We start from the raw sequence: 16901 nt of genomic DNA on the forward strand, positions 1-16901 counted from the left end.
TTCTTGAACCAAGTGTTAGCTATGATGAAGTTATGCTCTGTGCAAAATTCTACCAGGCGGCTTCCTCTTTCATTTCTTACCCCCAATCCATATCCACCTACTACGTTTCCTTCTCTTCCTTCTCCTACAATCGAATTCCAGTCACCCATGACTATTAAATTTTCGTCTCCCTTCACTACCTGAATAATTTCTTTTATCTCATCATACATTTCATCAATTTCTTCATCATCTGCACAGCTAGTTGGCATATAAACTTGTACTACTGTAGTAGGCATGGGCTTTGTGTCTATCTTGGCCACAATAATGTGTTCACTATGCTGTTTGTAGTAGCTTACCCGCACTCCTATTTTTTTATTCATTATTAAACCTACTCCTGCATTACCGCTACTTGATTTTGTATTTATAACCCTGTATTCCCCTGACAAAAAGTCTTGGTCCTCCTGCCACCGAACTTCGCTAATTCCCACTATATCTAACTTTAACCTATCCATTTCCCTTTTAAAATTTTCTAACCTACCTGCCCGATTAAGGGATCTGACATTCCACACTCCGATCCATAGAACGCCAGTTTTCTTTCTCCTGATAACGTCGTCGTCCTGAGTAGTCCCCACCCGGAGATCCGAATAGGGGACTATTTTACCTCCAGAATATTTTACCCAAGAGGACGCCATCATCATTTAACCATACATTAAAGCTGCATGCCCTCGGGAAAAATTACGAATGTAGTTTCCCCTTGCTTTCAGCCGTTCGCAGTACCAGCACAGCAAGGCCGTTTCGGTTAGTGTTACAAGGCCAGATCAGTCAAACATCCAGACTGTTGCCCCTGCAACTACTGAAAAGGCTGCTGCCCCTCTTCAGGAACCACACGTTTGTCTGGCCTCTCAACAGATACCCCTCCATTGTGGTTGCACCTACAGTACCATTGTGGTTGCACCTACGGTACGGCTATCTGTGTCGTTAAGGCACGCAAGCCTCCCCACCAACGGCAAGGTCCACATCTTCCTTCTTATCACCATATAAAATGCATTTGGTTGCAGTAGTTTGCAGGCCACGCCATCACTGATTGAGGTGGGGTGGGGTGGGGGCTCTTGCCAGAGTAAAAAGCTATGCATTAGGGAACAGTGCTCAATTTGGAGGCAGTTCAGGGCCACTTCATGCCACTGGAGAGATTGCTACGAGGAACACCAAGGCCAGATAAATGGCTTCATCAACAACAGCTTATTATAGGACACTAGCATCCACAGGTGGGAATTGGTACTCAGTTGTTGCCACCTGCCTCCACCTGGCCTTAATTTATGTTCATTTCTTCCATCTCAGAATTCCCTTTATTTTTCTTGATCTTTTATTTTCTGACCTGCTATCACATAAAACACTGCCAAATAGACTAATCTTGGGCACCGGCTTGAAGGCTCAATTTGAAATGATCTAATTTCAGAACTACAAACCATAGTCTCTCAGGCGTATCAGTCACCATCTTGAGCATTTGTTTGAACACAATATTGTGTTTGAAATGGGGCTTCCCAATATAACTGTATACATATTTCTTTCAGCAACTTTGCCTTCCTCAAAATGGTCCTCTTTAATAATGCCTCATTTTGTTTTAGAATTTTAGTGCTTTCTTTTTAATTATTTACTTTAATTTGTTCTTCCACTTTACAAAAGTTGTGTATAGTACTTCAACACACCTTTAGTTTGACTGAAGCCGTGGGAAATGCACTATCACTAAGGACCACTCAAACAGGGAGCGGTCTCTATGTTACATGCTATGGCATCATCGTAGTTAAACAGCAAGAGGGCACCTCTGCTAAGCTGTTCTTGTCTGTAAAAAGCTGCTGGCAGGGTGATTTTCTAAGGAGGCTGTGGTGAACAAGCATAAGACATGATGGAAGAAACCAAAAGATTAAATGATCTTGCACATGCAAATGTATTTTTTGTATGATACATGCCATACTGAACAGGAAACAGGTGTAAGTCTAAATAATAGCCCATGTATTTATAAAAGAATGCATACTTGTAAAATACACACCACCACGAACAACACAGTTCAACTTATATAACACTATGTTTCAAGAGCTTAGAGCGAACAATTCAATATCATAGTTACTTCTATGCAAAAACTAGGCCTGTACATAGTAATAATGCAATATTATTCAGGAGCAGTATTCAATAAAATCCTCAGATGTCCTATTATATTTGCCCTTTCTATCTTTAGACTAGATCGTAACTATGCATAACTGAATTTAGGCAAGATTTTTGGTTCAATGAGTTTCTGTAATGTTTCGAATTGTTCATACGACATTCAAAAATAACCGAAGAAAATAACTGTTTTCACTACACCACATTTCCTTGCAATATGGTGAAATTCATTATTAACTATTGACAATATAACTTATTTCTTTACTTTCATGAAGAGTGTACAAATAAAAGCCAGACCTGATAATCATAGCAAATTCTAATATGAAGGAAAAGACAATACCATTAGATTTTAATTAAATAACTGGTATGAAAATAGCACCACTACACAGTTACCACAGAAGTAGCTTCCAACGACAATTTCTCATTCAAAAGATCTGAAGAATTTATTTTCGACATGTTTCATTGCAAAGATTGCTTGTCTGTGTCACTTTTACTGTCAGTGTTGTAATTACAGTTACAACTGTCTTTCAATGCTGACCTTTGTGTCCATGGTGTGTAGTGGTAGTGGTACAAGGTGGCCCTAATGTACTTGGGCGGTTTGTTGGGGAAAGGATTTCTTGAGGTATCCAAGAGCTGCAGAACTTCGGGTTGTCCATTGAGCAGTCGATATGCCAGGCTCATAAGCCAGGGATTCTGGTGATATGTACCAAGAGCAGCAAACCACATCTGCCAGTCCACACGTGGTTGATGAGGAGCTATGGGGAGAAGAAGAGAAAAAAAAAATCAAGAAATGAAAGAGAGAAAGAAGACCATAGCAAGAACGAAAGGTCATACAAACACTGGTTATGTCTTTTTCCCCCAACACCATGAACAGTGCCTAGTATAAAAAAGCAATCATCCATCAGCTGTTTTAGAATATAACAATTTCAGTTCATTAATATTACATTTTGATCACTGCTATTGCTGAACAAGTAAGAAGATTGGGAAAATTTGTGCTCAAATGATTGGTTTAATATGCAGTAATTATTAAGGAAAAAATCCATTGTAGTCATGGCATTTTCGCCATTTCTTTATATCCACCAGAGTAAAGCATGTGAAATGTAGGAGGCAGCCATGGCATTTTCACAATTTCTTTATATCCACCAGAGTAAAGCATGTGAATGTGTGTCCAGAAATGAAAATACCAGAAATATTAGAAAGGATAATTTTCTTTTCAAAATGATCCTCCAACATTTACTCTAATAATGTTTTTCATTTCTGAATTATCAATATAATAATTGTCACCACCACCACCACCAAGCAACTACCAGCCCTAAAAATCCGTAAGCTGGCTGTACAAGTTGCCTCTGTAATTGGTTCAGTCTTTCTTTCCCACTCTATACGCCTCACGTGTTCAACTTCTTTCCCAACCTCATTCCAAAACTGTATTTTCAGTCAGCCAAGTAGGCATGTTTTTTTTATCACAGTCCGTCCATCACAGGTCTATGCGCTAATTGCCATATTGCCAGCCCACTGAATTCCCTTCTCCTCAATGTATTTTTGAATGCTATATATCTCTTCAAGCAATCCATTTCCTCTATTCTTCCTCATCTTTGACTGTATCTAGGAAAGTCTCGTTATCTATATATTGACACAAATGTAACGTACATACTAATAAATCAATAGGAGCTGTAAAGTATAATAACAAAACTGACAGTTTTTTGGCAAATAATAAGATGCTTCTTTGTACATTTTTAAACTACAAAATAACTAATTCAAATGTTGCACCTTAAAAATAATAAAAAAGTGGATTACCAGGAATGTTTTGTAGTAGTTAATACAGTAAATATCAGAACTTCATGATGGGTCATCCTCTCTACTATGAATGAACACAGTAGCTCAATTTCATTAATATTAGCTTTCCTACAGGTTCCTATTCACCGAAGCCAGTTTGAAGACAGTTAAAAAACTTGTTTGTTTGTGATTATTTCTAAGTTTGCTCGAATGTCGAAGTATCCACATTTATTTGACTTTCCAGAGCTTAAACTGAGACAGCAACTTACTTGCAAAAGCAAATGGGGTTGCAAAAGTAAGTAATTGGTAAATAAACAACCTGGAAATAGCACTCACATAGCTCCCAAGCGGGTTCATGGGTTCTACCTCGGAAATTTTGGGGGTGTGGGGTGGATGGTGGTGCTTAAGAGTTTAACATCCCATTAACATCGAGGGCATTAAGAGACAGTGTCAACACTCAGATTGTGGGAAGGAAATCGGCCATGCCCCTTCAAAGGAACCATCCAAGCATTTGCCTTGACCGATTTAGGCGAAAATTTTAAAAACTAGAATTGTGATTTAGTTCTTTAAACACTTTATTTCAGACACTTTCTGGCCCTAAATAAAGAACTTTTCTAGCAACTAAAACAACTGTAAATGAAAAAATTAGGTTAAATGGGAAAAGCTAAAAATTAGTTTAGTAAACATGAAGGTAGTTTAGAAACTTTTCTGTAATTTTCAAATACTGCAGGATCAATACATATATATCTCTCAAATTATTAATTGAAAGGAAAGTAAAACATGTAAACAAAATCCATTTACATCATGAAATGAGAGGCCTGTCTTCAGTGTTTTACACAAAAATATTTATGAGTCTTTCTCATCCACTACTACTTCTTCCTGAATCTGCCTTTCTTTGGAGTGATAATCTTGTTGCACTCTTTGCAGCCCAAATAAGATCCTTTGAAAATTATTTTGGTAAGATGCTCTTACTGAAGATAATGATTCATTTTACTGATGACCAAAGCACTCAAGGTTCCTGTATTCCTACTAGATTGAAATTCAGTACTGTTTTTCCTAACAGTACTAAAAACTCTCTCATAGGCAGCATTACTATGATGAATAAGCAACAATGCAAGCATAAGCTTGCTCAGAAACAGATACTTTTTAATGCCCAATGCATCATACATAGCAGATTTTTGTATTGAGCAGTATCAGCTCTCTCTTCTTCCACCATTCCAAAGTCATCGAACTGGTATCTTAAAAATGCCAACTCTCTCTCTCTCTCTCTCTCTCTCTCTCTCTGAACATCAAGAATTAACTCAGCTTTACAAGTGATGGTAAAGATTTTCTTTTCCTAGATCCAATGTCTATAACTTCAAAGTTTTTTAAGAAGTCATCATGTAGTGGAGTTTTTCTTTGACGTAACTACGTGAGTTGATGAAAAATCTTCTGACATCTTCATAAAATTTTCTAATTACAAATTTTTCACGCTAGGAATGACGAATGCAGCTTCTAGTGTCCACACCAATGACAATACCTTCATGCCTTTTGTGATATTTATTTATTTATTTATTTTTGAAATTTCAATTCCACTATACTACCAGAAGTAGGTACTGCAGAAGGATTGATAAATCTCACAATTAAATCTATAAATAAGTTATTTAGGATGCTACAAAGTCTGAATTACTGGCTTTTCTTTCTGAACGAATACATTTGCTTTGGTAAATAACAAAAGTATATTACTAAAGAAAAGAAGATATAGCATGGTTACAGGATTATTTAGAATAGGGCGCACTTTAGATGTGTGAAAGTTGTTTCAACTTTTTGAAGCTTCCTCATCGAAAAGATTACAACAGGCTCCTGCTGTTCTGTTATTCTTTCTGTTGACTGGAGCAGACAGAGCCAGTTTGTACAAACATACTTCAGTATTTTATGGGGTTTAGTGCTTTATATATTTTGACAAAGTTTAAAAGTAGACTTTTTTCGTAACTCTCTTAGAGAAAGTAGAAAATATCTATTACAAATTCTTCAGCATCAAAATATTGTAGGTTTTCTGCAGCACCTTTTTGTGCAGCTAAATGAAGCAGGTGACAGGAACAAGACTGAATTCTTATGTGTGGCTGAACTTTCTTCAAAACAGCAGCAACTCCTTTTATATATCCCACCATTGTATTTGCATTACCAGACACAAATAAATTGCAATTTTTCTAGGGAATTCCTTTTCTTAGCAGTTCATCACTCGAGAAATTAAAAATTCCTTCGCCAGTATTTAAACTCTATTCTAGCAAGAATAGTATTGTGGTGCATATCTTTCCCAGTTTAACATAAAGAGTAAGTAACAGCAATTGGATACAGTTTCACATCTTTACTGTCTGTGCTATCATCAGTTGCAAGAGCAAAGGGGTTTTCTTGTAAGTATTCTCCTACATTGTTATGTGTACTAGATGGCAAAGAATTTATAGCTGCAGTTGTTTTAGTTCTTCCACAACTATGTTTTTTAGTAATCTGTGAATCACGAAACTTTTTCTGAACAACTGTGAAGTGTGATCTGCACAAGAAATTGTGCATGCCATGTTCAACAACGAATGAACTAAAAAGCATTTCAGCATTGGTGACAAAGAGTATTCCTCATCAGGTTTTATTCCAAATAATGACAATGATGCATTTGAAGACTTAAGGTTTGTTAGGTCCACATGTACTTTAGACAGAACATGAGGATGGCAATCATCATGAACAGCATGCTTTATAGAAATGTTTCGTGAACACACCACACAAGACACATGTTGGTCTGATTTATCTGATTTTACCAAACATGGCCATTCTTTACGAGACTGTTTCCAAAATTTCTGTACAGTTTTACATTTTTTTGCTACATCACCATCCAGTGTAATAACACTTTGTTGGACAGCACATGGAAGATAGCCGCCAACTAAAAAACTGATGTACGAACACTGGGAAAAAAAGAGTGAGACGAGAGTGATAGCCAACTGGACATGGCCTATATCCCATGCACTTGCAACATAAGTTGCTTTCAGAAAGCAATCATAGAACGTGTGGGGAAATTGGTTCCCCAGAACACTTCCTTTTGAAATGCATTCGATACAGGCATAGACATAATGACATAGAACACACAATGGAAACAACACTATACAATTCATTGAGGAACCCAGATACATGGACACAGTTGAACACAGCCACAACATAATCTCAAAAGCAGAACATGATGTACACAGACAGACTCAACAATACAGAAGGTGCAGAAGACAAAGACAGGCCAACACAGATAGCTTGAGCAGCTGCAGTACTGATGACAATATGAGTGATAGTGACAACACGTACATAACATAGGCACACACAAAATACATAACATAAACATGTAAAACATGCACAACTATTCATATGAACATTTACTAAACACTGCAATTTATATCTTGCTATGAATGAATCTAATTAAAAGTAGAAGTAATAGACTGTGGATAGACACTGTCCTAGAATCTTCGTTAAACTCAAAACTAATATTGTTAAGTAGTTACGTAAGTGACCACATCATTGTAAATGTAATAATATGAATGTAATCTAAATGTTATATAAAGTAAGCAAGCAAAATAAAACAGAACACAACAGAACATTATGCAATTAAACAAAATGAATGGGTCCACTACTTAAAAAAATTTCTAGTTTTATTCTACAAAAATGTTTTAACAAGATTAATATTAGGTTAGTGGTGGCTTGTTACTTCTTCTACAGCTATGTAGGAAAAGTATATAATTTAATTAGATTACATTGAGGCACGATATTGTTTACTAACTAGTCCAATAGTAGTAGTTGTTATGTAACCTAACAAACATCAACTCGCACAGCGCTAACAAATGACACCGACATAGTTTGCATCCGCATGGAATGAACAAATTGAGTTTTCCTGATGAGCGATGTTCAGTGTGGATAATTACTAAAATAGGTAGCACAACATGTGGACGCTGGACTTCAAGTTGAATACCACGTCCCCTTCCCCACGTGGTTTTGGTGAAGATACATGCATATATATTCTTTTCCTGTCTTCTTTTATTCTCTTCTTAAATTATACCATAAATTTACGATTTCCTACTTTCAAATTGCTGCATTTTTCTTTTAAAGTATATGTAACTGCTGTAAGTAAATAAAAGATAACATCAAAGTACAAACAAAAGAGCCCATGCAGCCCCACCTCCATGGACAGCCTGCATGGGCAACAATGCCCATGGCCTCAACTGTGTAGCACAGTTTGCTGTGTGGTGGTGGCGGCCATGGATACTGGCTAAGAGGTATATGTTGAACACTATGGCCTGCATAAAGTAATAACATGGCAGGCCCTAGTAGTCATAATGCAGCTTGGAAGAAAGAAGTCTGAATTTGGCACAGTATTTTTCTCACTTTCATTCGAGACATCTTTCATACTCTTTAATTTCGCATCATCATTTTTGTCACACTTTTCTTTATGGACACTATTAACATTTGCTGAAAAAAAAATCTAATTCCTCACATTTTCAACAAACTTATATGAGAAACTAATGTGCACCCTTCACATTAAGAGAATCTGCCCCAAGGTAAAAAGTATTCTAGTGAAGGGCTTGTGGTAAAAACTGGGGCCTAAGCCCCAAGAGGTATGCACAGGATATACACAACAGTGGTTAGGCCTGGGATTTCCTACGGGGCTGTAGTGTGGTGGAAGAAGGTAGAACAGCGGGTTGCAGCTAAGGAGCTTGCTAAGGTGCAGAGACTGACCTGCTTAGCCATAACAGGCGGAATTAGCAGCATACCAACTGCTGGGATAGAAGCCATGCTGGACATGAATCCACTACACCTTTGGATCAAGATGGTGGCAGCAGATGGGGCATACAGACTTAAAACTGGCAAAAACTGGATCTCATCGGGACATCCAGACTTACACACAAACATAGTGAGTGAGGTAAACATAGGAATGGCTGGGGAAATGCCTGCTGACTATATAATTACTCCCAACTGCTTCAACAAGCCTTACAATATAATAATTGGAAGCAGGGAGCAGTGGGAAAAAACAGTTTGGCATCATACGGAGGACATCGTTTGGTTCACTGATGGACAGAAATCAGACCAAGGCGTTGGGGCAGAGGTGCACAGGGTTCAGCCAAGACTGGAGGGCATCATGTCTCTAGGAAAATTGGCCTCTGTATTCCAAGATGAAATTACTGCAATCAGGGGCATGTGTGGAGGAGAATATGCATAGGTGCAACAATGAACTTAGCATCTACATCTATTCAGGCAGCCCTGAAATCATTGGCAGCTCCTGCAACAAGATCAAAGATTGTTGCAGAATCCCACAGGGCTCTGACGGAGCTAGGGGGAAGCAATAGGGCAAACCTAGTGTGGGTCCCTGGCCACTCAGGGATCAGTGGCAATGAACAAGCCGACAGATTGGCCAGGATGGGGGCAACGGCTCCATTTACTGGACTGGAACCTGTCCTGACAATCACCAAGGCTATGATCAAACTACAACTACGGAACTGGCTCACGAAACAGCATGTAGAATATTGGACCAAGGTCCGTAAACAAAAACATGGTAAGGTAACAATCCCAAGCCATGTTTTAAAAGAATCTCTGTAATCTTGAGATTGAACAGGAAAGAGATCAAACTCACGACTGGACTGATGACCAGCCATGGGAACTTCAAAAAACACCTACACACAATGGGTATAACAGAAGAAGACCTTGAATGTAGGATCTGTGATGAGCGTGAAGAAATCCTGTCAAAATCAAATCAAATCATTTATTCCTCAAATAATTACTATTACTGGACTCTAAAAAAAGCAGTGTCAATTGCATTTTTTGGTGTTGAAAAGTGGAAGACCATAAAAAAACCTTGAGAAGTTTCTACACATGGCCTTTATGATACAAAATATCCGATTCTTACCAAACAGAAAACAATAATGCAAGTTAAAAGTACTTGCCATTATCAATGAGGCAATCACAGAGAGAAATTGATTATGTTTGATAAGAGTGAAGAAACATATCAGCAGTGACATTGCTTTTGTAGCCATCTCGATACATGACTGGACAACTTTAATTTCCACACCACATAATTACGTGTCCATCATTTAACAGTTGTTACCCTTTGCGCACCCATCATTCTCGGAACATATTTGTTACCTGAAAGTACTATCCACTCACAAATAATTATAAAAGCTATTAAAGTAATATTGAGACACTGCAAAGAAATCTCATACAAAAATACATACCCACAAATGGTGGTGTTGCATTCACATTTCCGGCTTTATAAAGGAAATTATATTCCTGCCAAGGACCATCAATATGATTGCTGCCCTCAATAATCACTTCAGGTCGACCTCCAACACCGGTCATTCGACGGAAGAGACCATATGCATTTGTCACATGCAGATGGTTAATGCGAGACTCCCATGTGCGGACTGCTGGCAGAACGGTGCTGTTGCCAGAGGGATGCAGAGTTGAATAAGGAACCTGAAAAATAAACAAATAAAATAACAATACATAAGGAAGAAAGATTGGGATTTAGTATCTCATTGACAATGAGGTCATTATAAATGGAACACAAGCTCAGATAGATCACCGCTGGGGAAAGACGTAGGCCTTTTTCTTTTCTGAAAGACACAATCCCAATATCTGCCTTTATTGATTAATAGAAACTGTGAGAAATGTAATTCTGGATGACTGGAGAGGAATTTCAGCCGCACTTTGGCTGCAAGAGTCCAGTGTCCCAACCACTGTGCTACCTCACTTAGTATAATATGCTTAATTAAACTGTAAAATTTTAGCCCATAACACAACAAGTATTTCTATTATCTAGCTTCTACCAGAGATGTGCAGGCAGCAACTACCAGAACTGATACATACTTATCTGAAATGGCCTCGAAAGAAAATACTACAAGCAACCAATGGTCATGTGTAGTTATCCACAGGAAGATTTCAAGTGTCCCTAGAAATTGTATCCACTGAGATGTACCTATTGCAGGGCCAATTGTAAAAACTCTGCATAACTGCCAGTTAACCTAGGTCTCTGAATAATGCAGGAAACATGCTTTATGAGTGCAGAATAACACCTAATCTCAGTATTGTCTATCCAGCAATTTCAGGCTGGGTTATAGAGATTATCTGTATAGTAAGTTTGACAGATAATCAGACAGTGATGATGAGATTATAGAATTGTTTGAATGAAAACTTAAGAACGTGAGACACTGGCCCAATTATTTTGAAGAATACACCAGCATAGAATTTTAACTACATTTTATCCTGTGGAGTAAAAAGTAGTCATCATTTCAATCTTGTAACTCATAAACTGGATAACATGAATGACAAGTAATTTTGCAACTGTGTTTCATAGCATAACTGTGTTGTTTACTGAAGGCTGTCTGGAAAGTAACAAGGTGTTATAAAATGGCTGTAAAAGTTTTGCCATTGACAGAATCATATTGGAAATAGTGCACACACAAAGGTCATTAAATAATGTTAAGATTTCTGCAGTCACAATGCAGGCATGCGTCAGCTGGTTTGGAGGTCGTATTGCCATACTGGTACAAACACAGCCGCAAACATCTGATTGCCAGGCCAGACTTGTGTTCCATTCTTGGCTTTGTTCTAGCTACATCATTCCCTCTCCTTCCTCCTCCTTCCCCCTCGGCCAAGCATGACATGTGGTATGTCACATCTTGCATAAAGAATGAATTATTGAATGTTGCACGTCATCAAGTGCAACAGCTGATACAGGAAGACTGATTGCAGAATGGAGTTTGGGGAATATATATCGAGTTGGCATGAAGATTGGCCTCGCAAGGGAATCTCCCCATCGCACCTCCCTCAGATTTAGTTATAAGTTGGAACCGTGGATAGGCCTTGAAAAACTGAACACAGATCAATCGAGAAAACAGGAAGAAGTTGTGTGGAACTATGAAAAAAATGAGCAAAATATACAAACTGAGTAGTCCATGCGCAACATAAGCCACATCAAGGACAATCTGAGCTCAGGAGCGCCTTGGTCCCGTGGTTAGCGTGAGCAGCTGCGGAATGAGAGGTCCTTGGTTCAAGTCTTCCCTCGAGTGAAAAGTTTAATTTTTTATTTTCAGACAATTATCAAAGTTCAGGCACTCACACATAATCAACTTCGCTCTCCAAAATTCCAGGACATGTTCAGATTTGCTTGGACATAAGTAAGATTTGACGGTCTACACACGGAAAAATTTGAAAACGTTAAAAACATATGTTTTGACAGAGCACAGGGAAAACTGTACGACTGTGAAACTGTTGCATTCATTTGTTGCAGTTTATGTGACAAACCCTTATGTTTTCATCACTTTTTTGGGAGTGATTGTGACATCCACAAGACAACCTAAATCGGGCAAGGTAGAAGAATCTTTTTACCCATTCGCCAAGTGTACAAGTTAGGTGGGTCGACAACATATTCCTGTCATGTGACGCACATGCCGTCACCAGTGTCGTATAGAACATATCAGACGTGTTTTCCTGTGGAGGAATCGGTTGACCTATGACCTTGCGATCAAATGTTTTCGGTTCCCATTGGAGAGGCACGTCGTTTCCACTACTAATTGCACGGTTTTGCAGTGCGGTCGCAAAACACAGACACTAAACTTATTACAGTGAACAGAGATGTCAATGAATGAAGGGACAGATCATAACTTTGCGAAAATAAAGAAAGTAAACTTCTCACTCGAGGGAAGACTTGAACCAAGGACCTCTCATTCTGCAGCTGCTCACGCTAACCACAAGACCACGGCACTCCTGAGCTTATACTATCCTTGATGTTGCCTATCTTGCGCATGGACTACTCAGTTTGTATATTTTACTTATTTTTTCATAGTTCCACACAACTTCTTCCTGTTTTCTCGCTTGATCTGTGTTCAGTTTTTCAAGGCCTATCCATTGTGCCAACTTATAACTAAATCTGAGGGGGGTGCGGTGGGGAGGTTGCCTTGTCAGTAACGTCCTCTGCAGTGATGAGGCCATATTCTATGTTGAAGGTTTTATCAGTAGACACAATTGCCATTATTGGCCAGAACAGAAACTTAGCGTTATGGTGGAGAAGATGCAGCATCGTACAAAAGTGCCACAAATGCTTTTAAGCAATTTATCCTGTGCAGCACAATTAACGCAGAAGGCTACACGCAGATACTTGAAAATTATGTTTGGTCAATAGTAACTGCTTGGGATAGCAACGAAGATGTTATTTTTATGACATAGATGCCCTCACAATAGTGAAGCAACTTAAATCACTTAATAAAAGGGAAACTTAAATCACTTAATAAAAGCAAGTCTTCTGGTCCAGACTGTACACCGCTTAAATCCCTTTCAGAGTATGCTGATGCAGTTGCTCTGTACTTAACAATCATATACAAACACTTGCTCGATGAAAGATCTGTATCCACAGACTGGAAAGTTGCACAGGTCAAAGCAATATTCAAGAAAGGCAATAGAAGTGGTCCACTAAATTACAAGCCCACATCATTAACATTAATATGCAGCAGCATTTTGGAATATATATTGTGTTCGAACATTATGAATTACCTCGAAGAGAATGGTCTGTTAATACATAGCCAACACAGATTTAGAAAACATTGTTCTTGCGAAACACAAGTTGCTCTTTAATCGCGAAGTGTTGAGTGCTATCGACAAAGGATTTAAAATTGATTCTGTATTTCCAGATTTCCAGAAGGCTTTTAATGCCATACCTCACAAGCGGCTGGTAACTGAATTGCCCTCACAGTACATATTTTCTTTAATGTCGTTTGTTGTTAGCAATATAAGCTTATTCCCAAGAGTTAGCAGCTTTCACTCAGTTAAAACTAGGCAGAAATCAAATCTGCATGTGGAATGCACTTCCTTGACTCTTGTGCAGAAAGGAGTGCAGTATTCTGCTGCATCCATTTTCAGTAAGCTACCACAAGAACTCAAAAATCTTAGCAGTAGCCCAAACACTTAAGTCGAAACTGAAGAGTTTCCTCATGGCTCACTCCTCCTATTCTGTCGAGGAGCTCCTGGAAGAGCTAAAAAATTAAGCAAATTCCAGTGTTACATTGTTGATTTTCTTTATTTAAACTTACGACTTGTCGCCTGAATATGTTTCTTATATTTCATTTTATCTGTTTCTACAATCGTGTTATAATTTCATGTATTGACTCATTCCATGACCATGGAGACTTCTTACTGTGGTCCCACGGAACAATAAATAAATAAATAAAATAAAAATATCATCTGAGTTATATGACTGGATTTGTGATTTCCAGTCACACAGGTCACAGTTTGTGCTAACTGATGGAAAGTCAATGAGTTGATGAAAAGTCACTGAGTAAAACAGAAGTGATTTCTGGCATTCCCCAAGGTAGTGTTATATGCCCTCTGCTGTTCGTTATATTTATTGATTTAGGGGACAATCTGAGGCAGCCGTCTTAGGTTGTTTGTAGATGATACTGTCATTTATCATCTAGTAAAGTCATCAGAAGATCAAAACCAATTGCAAAGTGATTTAGATAAGATACCTGTATGGTATTTGGGAAGCAAAATAACTGATGATGGTCGAAGTAGAGAGGATATAAAATGTAGACTGGCAATGGCAAGGAAAGCGTTTCTGAAGAGAAATTTGTTAACATCGAGTATATATTTAAGTGTCAGGAAGTCGTTTCTGAAAGTATACGTATGGAGTGTAGCCATGTATGGAAGGGAAACATGGACGATAATAGTTTGGACAAGAAGAGAATAGAAGCTTTTGAAATGTGGTGCTACAGAAGAATGCTGAAGATTAGATGGGCAGATCACATAAATAATGAGGAGGTATTGAATAGAATTGGGGAGAAGAGGAGTTTGTGGCACAACTTGACAAGAAGAGATGAATACACTAAGCAGATTCAGTAGGATGTAGGTTGCAGTAAGTACTGGGAGATGATGAAGCTTGCGCAGGATAGAGTAGCATGGAGAGCTGCATCAAACCAGTCTCAGGACTGAAGACAATAACAACCTGTATGGTGCAAAAATTGGCAATTGACCCTAAATAATGTAAAGTGTGGCACATTGCCTCACTTTGCAAATGTAGCGCATTCGTGGTTGGATGAGAAGTTTCCTGGACAATGGATGGGAAGAGAGACTGACTTCATGAGTGGCCTGCAAGAAGTCCAGGCCTGACACTTTATGGCTTCTTTCATGGGGCTGGGAATAATGTAGTATATACCTGACGAAACCTCACACATTGGAAGAACTGGAAGCATGGGTTCGGGATGTTATCAGCAATATCCCGTGTGTCTTCCTCCAGAGGAATGTGGGTTCCATACACAGTCATTTGAGATGACTGGTTGATGACACAGGTACCGACTTTGGTTCAAAGTATACATTCTCATTCTTGTATAACAATGTATGCACGATATTAATTTTTAAAAAATAGTGTTATAATCACAGTATTTATTCGCGTTTCTCAATACCAAGCTACTTTCTAGGCACCCTGTATATCTCTCTCTTACATTGTGTTAACAGATACTCAATTTTTTTCTCACCCTTTTTCAAAATTTTGCCATCATTCAATAAGAGAACAAAGAGAAAATATTTACTAGTTTTATTCAGTATATAAACTGGAAGCATATCCATTCACGATTATAGAGCCTAACATATTTGTGTTCCCGTGCTCCCACTGTCACTGTGTTTTCGCAATTCGTCTTTCTATTTGACAAAAACATTTCAAAATAGGCACAACAATACTGAAAAGCCTCCACTTTTGAAACTTAATTGAATACAACATTCCAACCTTCTTTCCTAAACCCCATCCTCAATGTTAGGGGTAACTTCTAATGGTTCCAGGGTGAATGCATTTTTACAGCAGAAAACATTAACCACGTTCTTCCCTTATAAGTTGTGCTTTCTCTAAATAGCACAGCAATATTAGAGAAACTCATTGGCAGTATTACGACAACAGGCTCATTAATGCTGAAACAGAAATTTTCTCCCACTTAGCACCATGAAAGGCATGTTTTTATGAATCACACTTATAATACTTTTACTCCTGTTCTACAAAAGAGTGCCTCTTCCAATTTTGATCACAATCAGTGTGGTGGTGTACAGTTGTCTATTAGCTCTATCACTGATGTCGACTCATATCCTGATGAACTTCAGTTGTCACACAAGCTGCCTCATATAATTTTTATTTCTGAAATTACTGGCCACCAATGAATCAGCTGCTTATAACTTTCAGAATTTTTTCTTTTTAACACTTGACAATTTCGACCAATGTGATGATGTGCGTTTGGAAGGAGTTTCCAAAAAGTAATTACAAGCCTGATGTTCTTGAGCCATAGCAAGTCTCAGCTCACGATCTTCAACTGATTCTTGAAACCATGCAGTCCTCAGTCTTTTACTCATTGTGGTGTAGTCAGGAACACATTTCTAGGCATTTTTATTTATAAATGATTGAAATCCAAATGTAATGAGTAGACAGCCAAACCAAACAGTAAACTTTATGAATTCATTTTCCCTAGCAAATGATATAAATTAAACTTATTGAAAGCCGCAAAGAAATGTCATTAAGTTTTTATACACAAAGAAAAATCAATAAATCCTCATATACTAGTTACGCAAATTTACTGTTAGTCTGTATTCATAAAAGCAAGTTTGTGGTACGTAATTCTGTCACTGACGTAAACTCCTCATAATACATCTCTCACTGAGCTAAAAAACTAAGAGTGCCATCTATTCCTTTCTTGGTGAGCTACAAAAGTAACAGCGCCATTTATTGGTTCTTCACCATGATCTGAACTACTAAGCTGAGCAGGCAATTTTAGATAAAACTTTAAATTATGATACCTTTCTGCCATGTTCCTATTTTGATGAAATTAAGCCAAGTTATCGTAAAGTTACCTGTGGAAACTCCACAAAAAAATCTTCTAGTCATTTTGGAGATTAGCATATTCAGAAAGGCAAGCAGATAGAGAAGACAGTTTTAGAGTTTTATTATTAGTATAGATGTATGG

The 16901-nt window shown here is 38.1% G+C and overlaps 1 protein-coding gene across 1 annotated transcript in view; it reads right to left on the bottom strand.

The window, feature by feature from the left end:
• Positions 1–16901, bottom strand: part of LOC124605549 (lipase maturation factor 2-like) — a 77043-nt gene that overhangs the window by 13016 nt on the left and 47126 nt on the right. The window contains exons 9-10 of the mRNA XM_047137306.1: positions 10143–10383; positions 2675–2891 (exon numbers count right to left, since the gene is read on the bottom strand). Of these exons, the coding sequence (XP_046993262.1) occupies positions 2675–2891; positions 10143–10383 (458 nt within the window). The remainder of the gene's footprint in view (positions 1–2674; positions 2892–10142; positions 10384–16901) is intronic.

The sequence above is a fragment of the Schistocerca americana genome, chromosome 3 (genome assembly GCF_021461395.2).
Source record: "Schistocerca americana isolate TAMUIC-IGC-003095 chromosome 3, iqSchAmer2.1, whole genome shotgun sequence".
Classification (NCBI taxonomy): domain Eukaryota; kingdom Metazoa; phylum Arthropoda; class Insecta; order Orthoptera; family Acrididae; genus Schistocerca; species Schistocerca americana.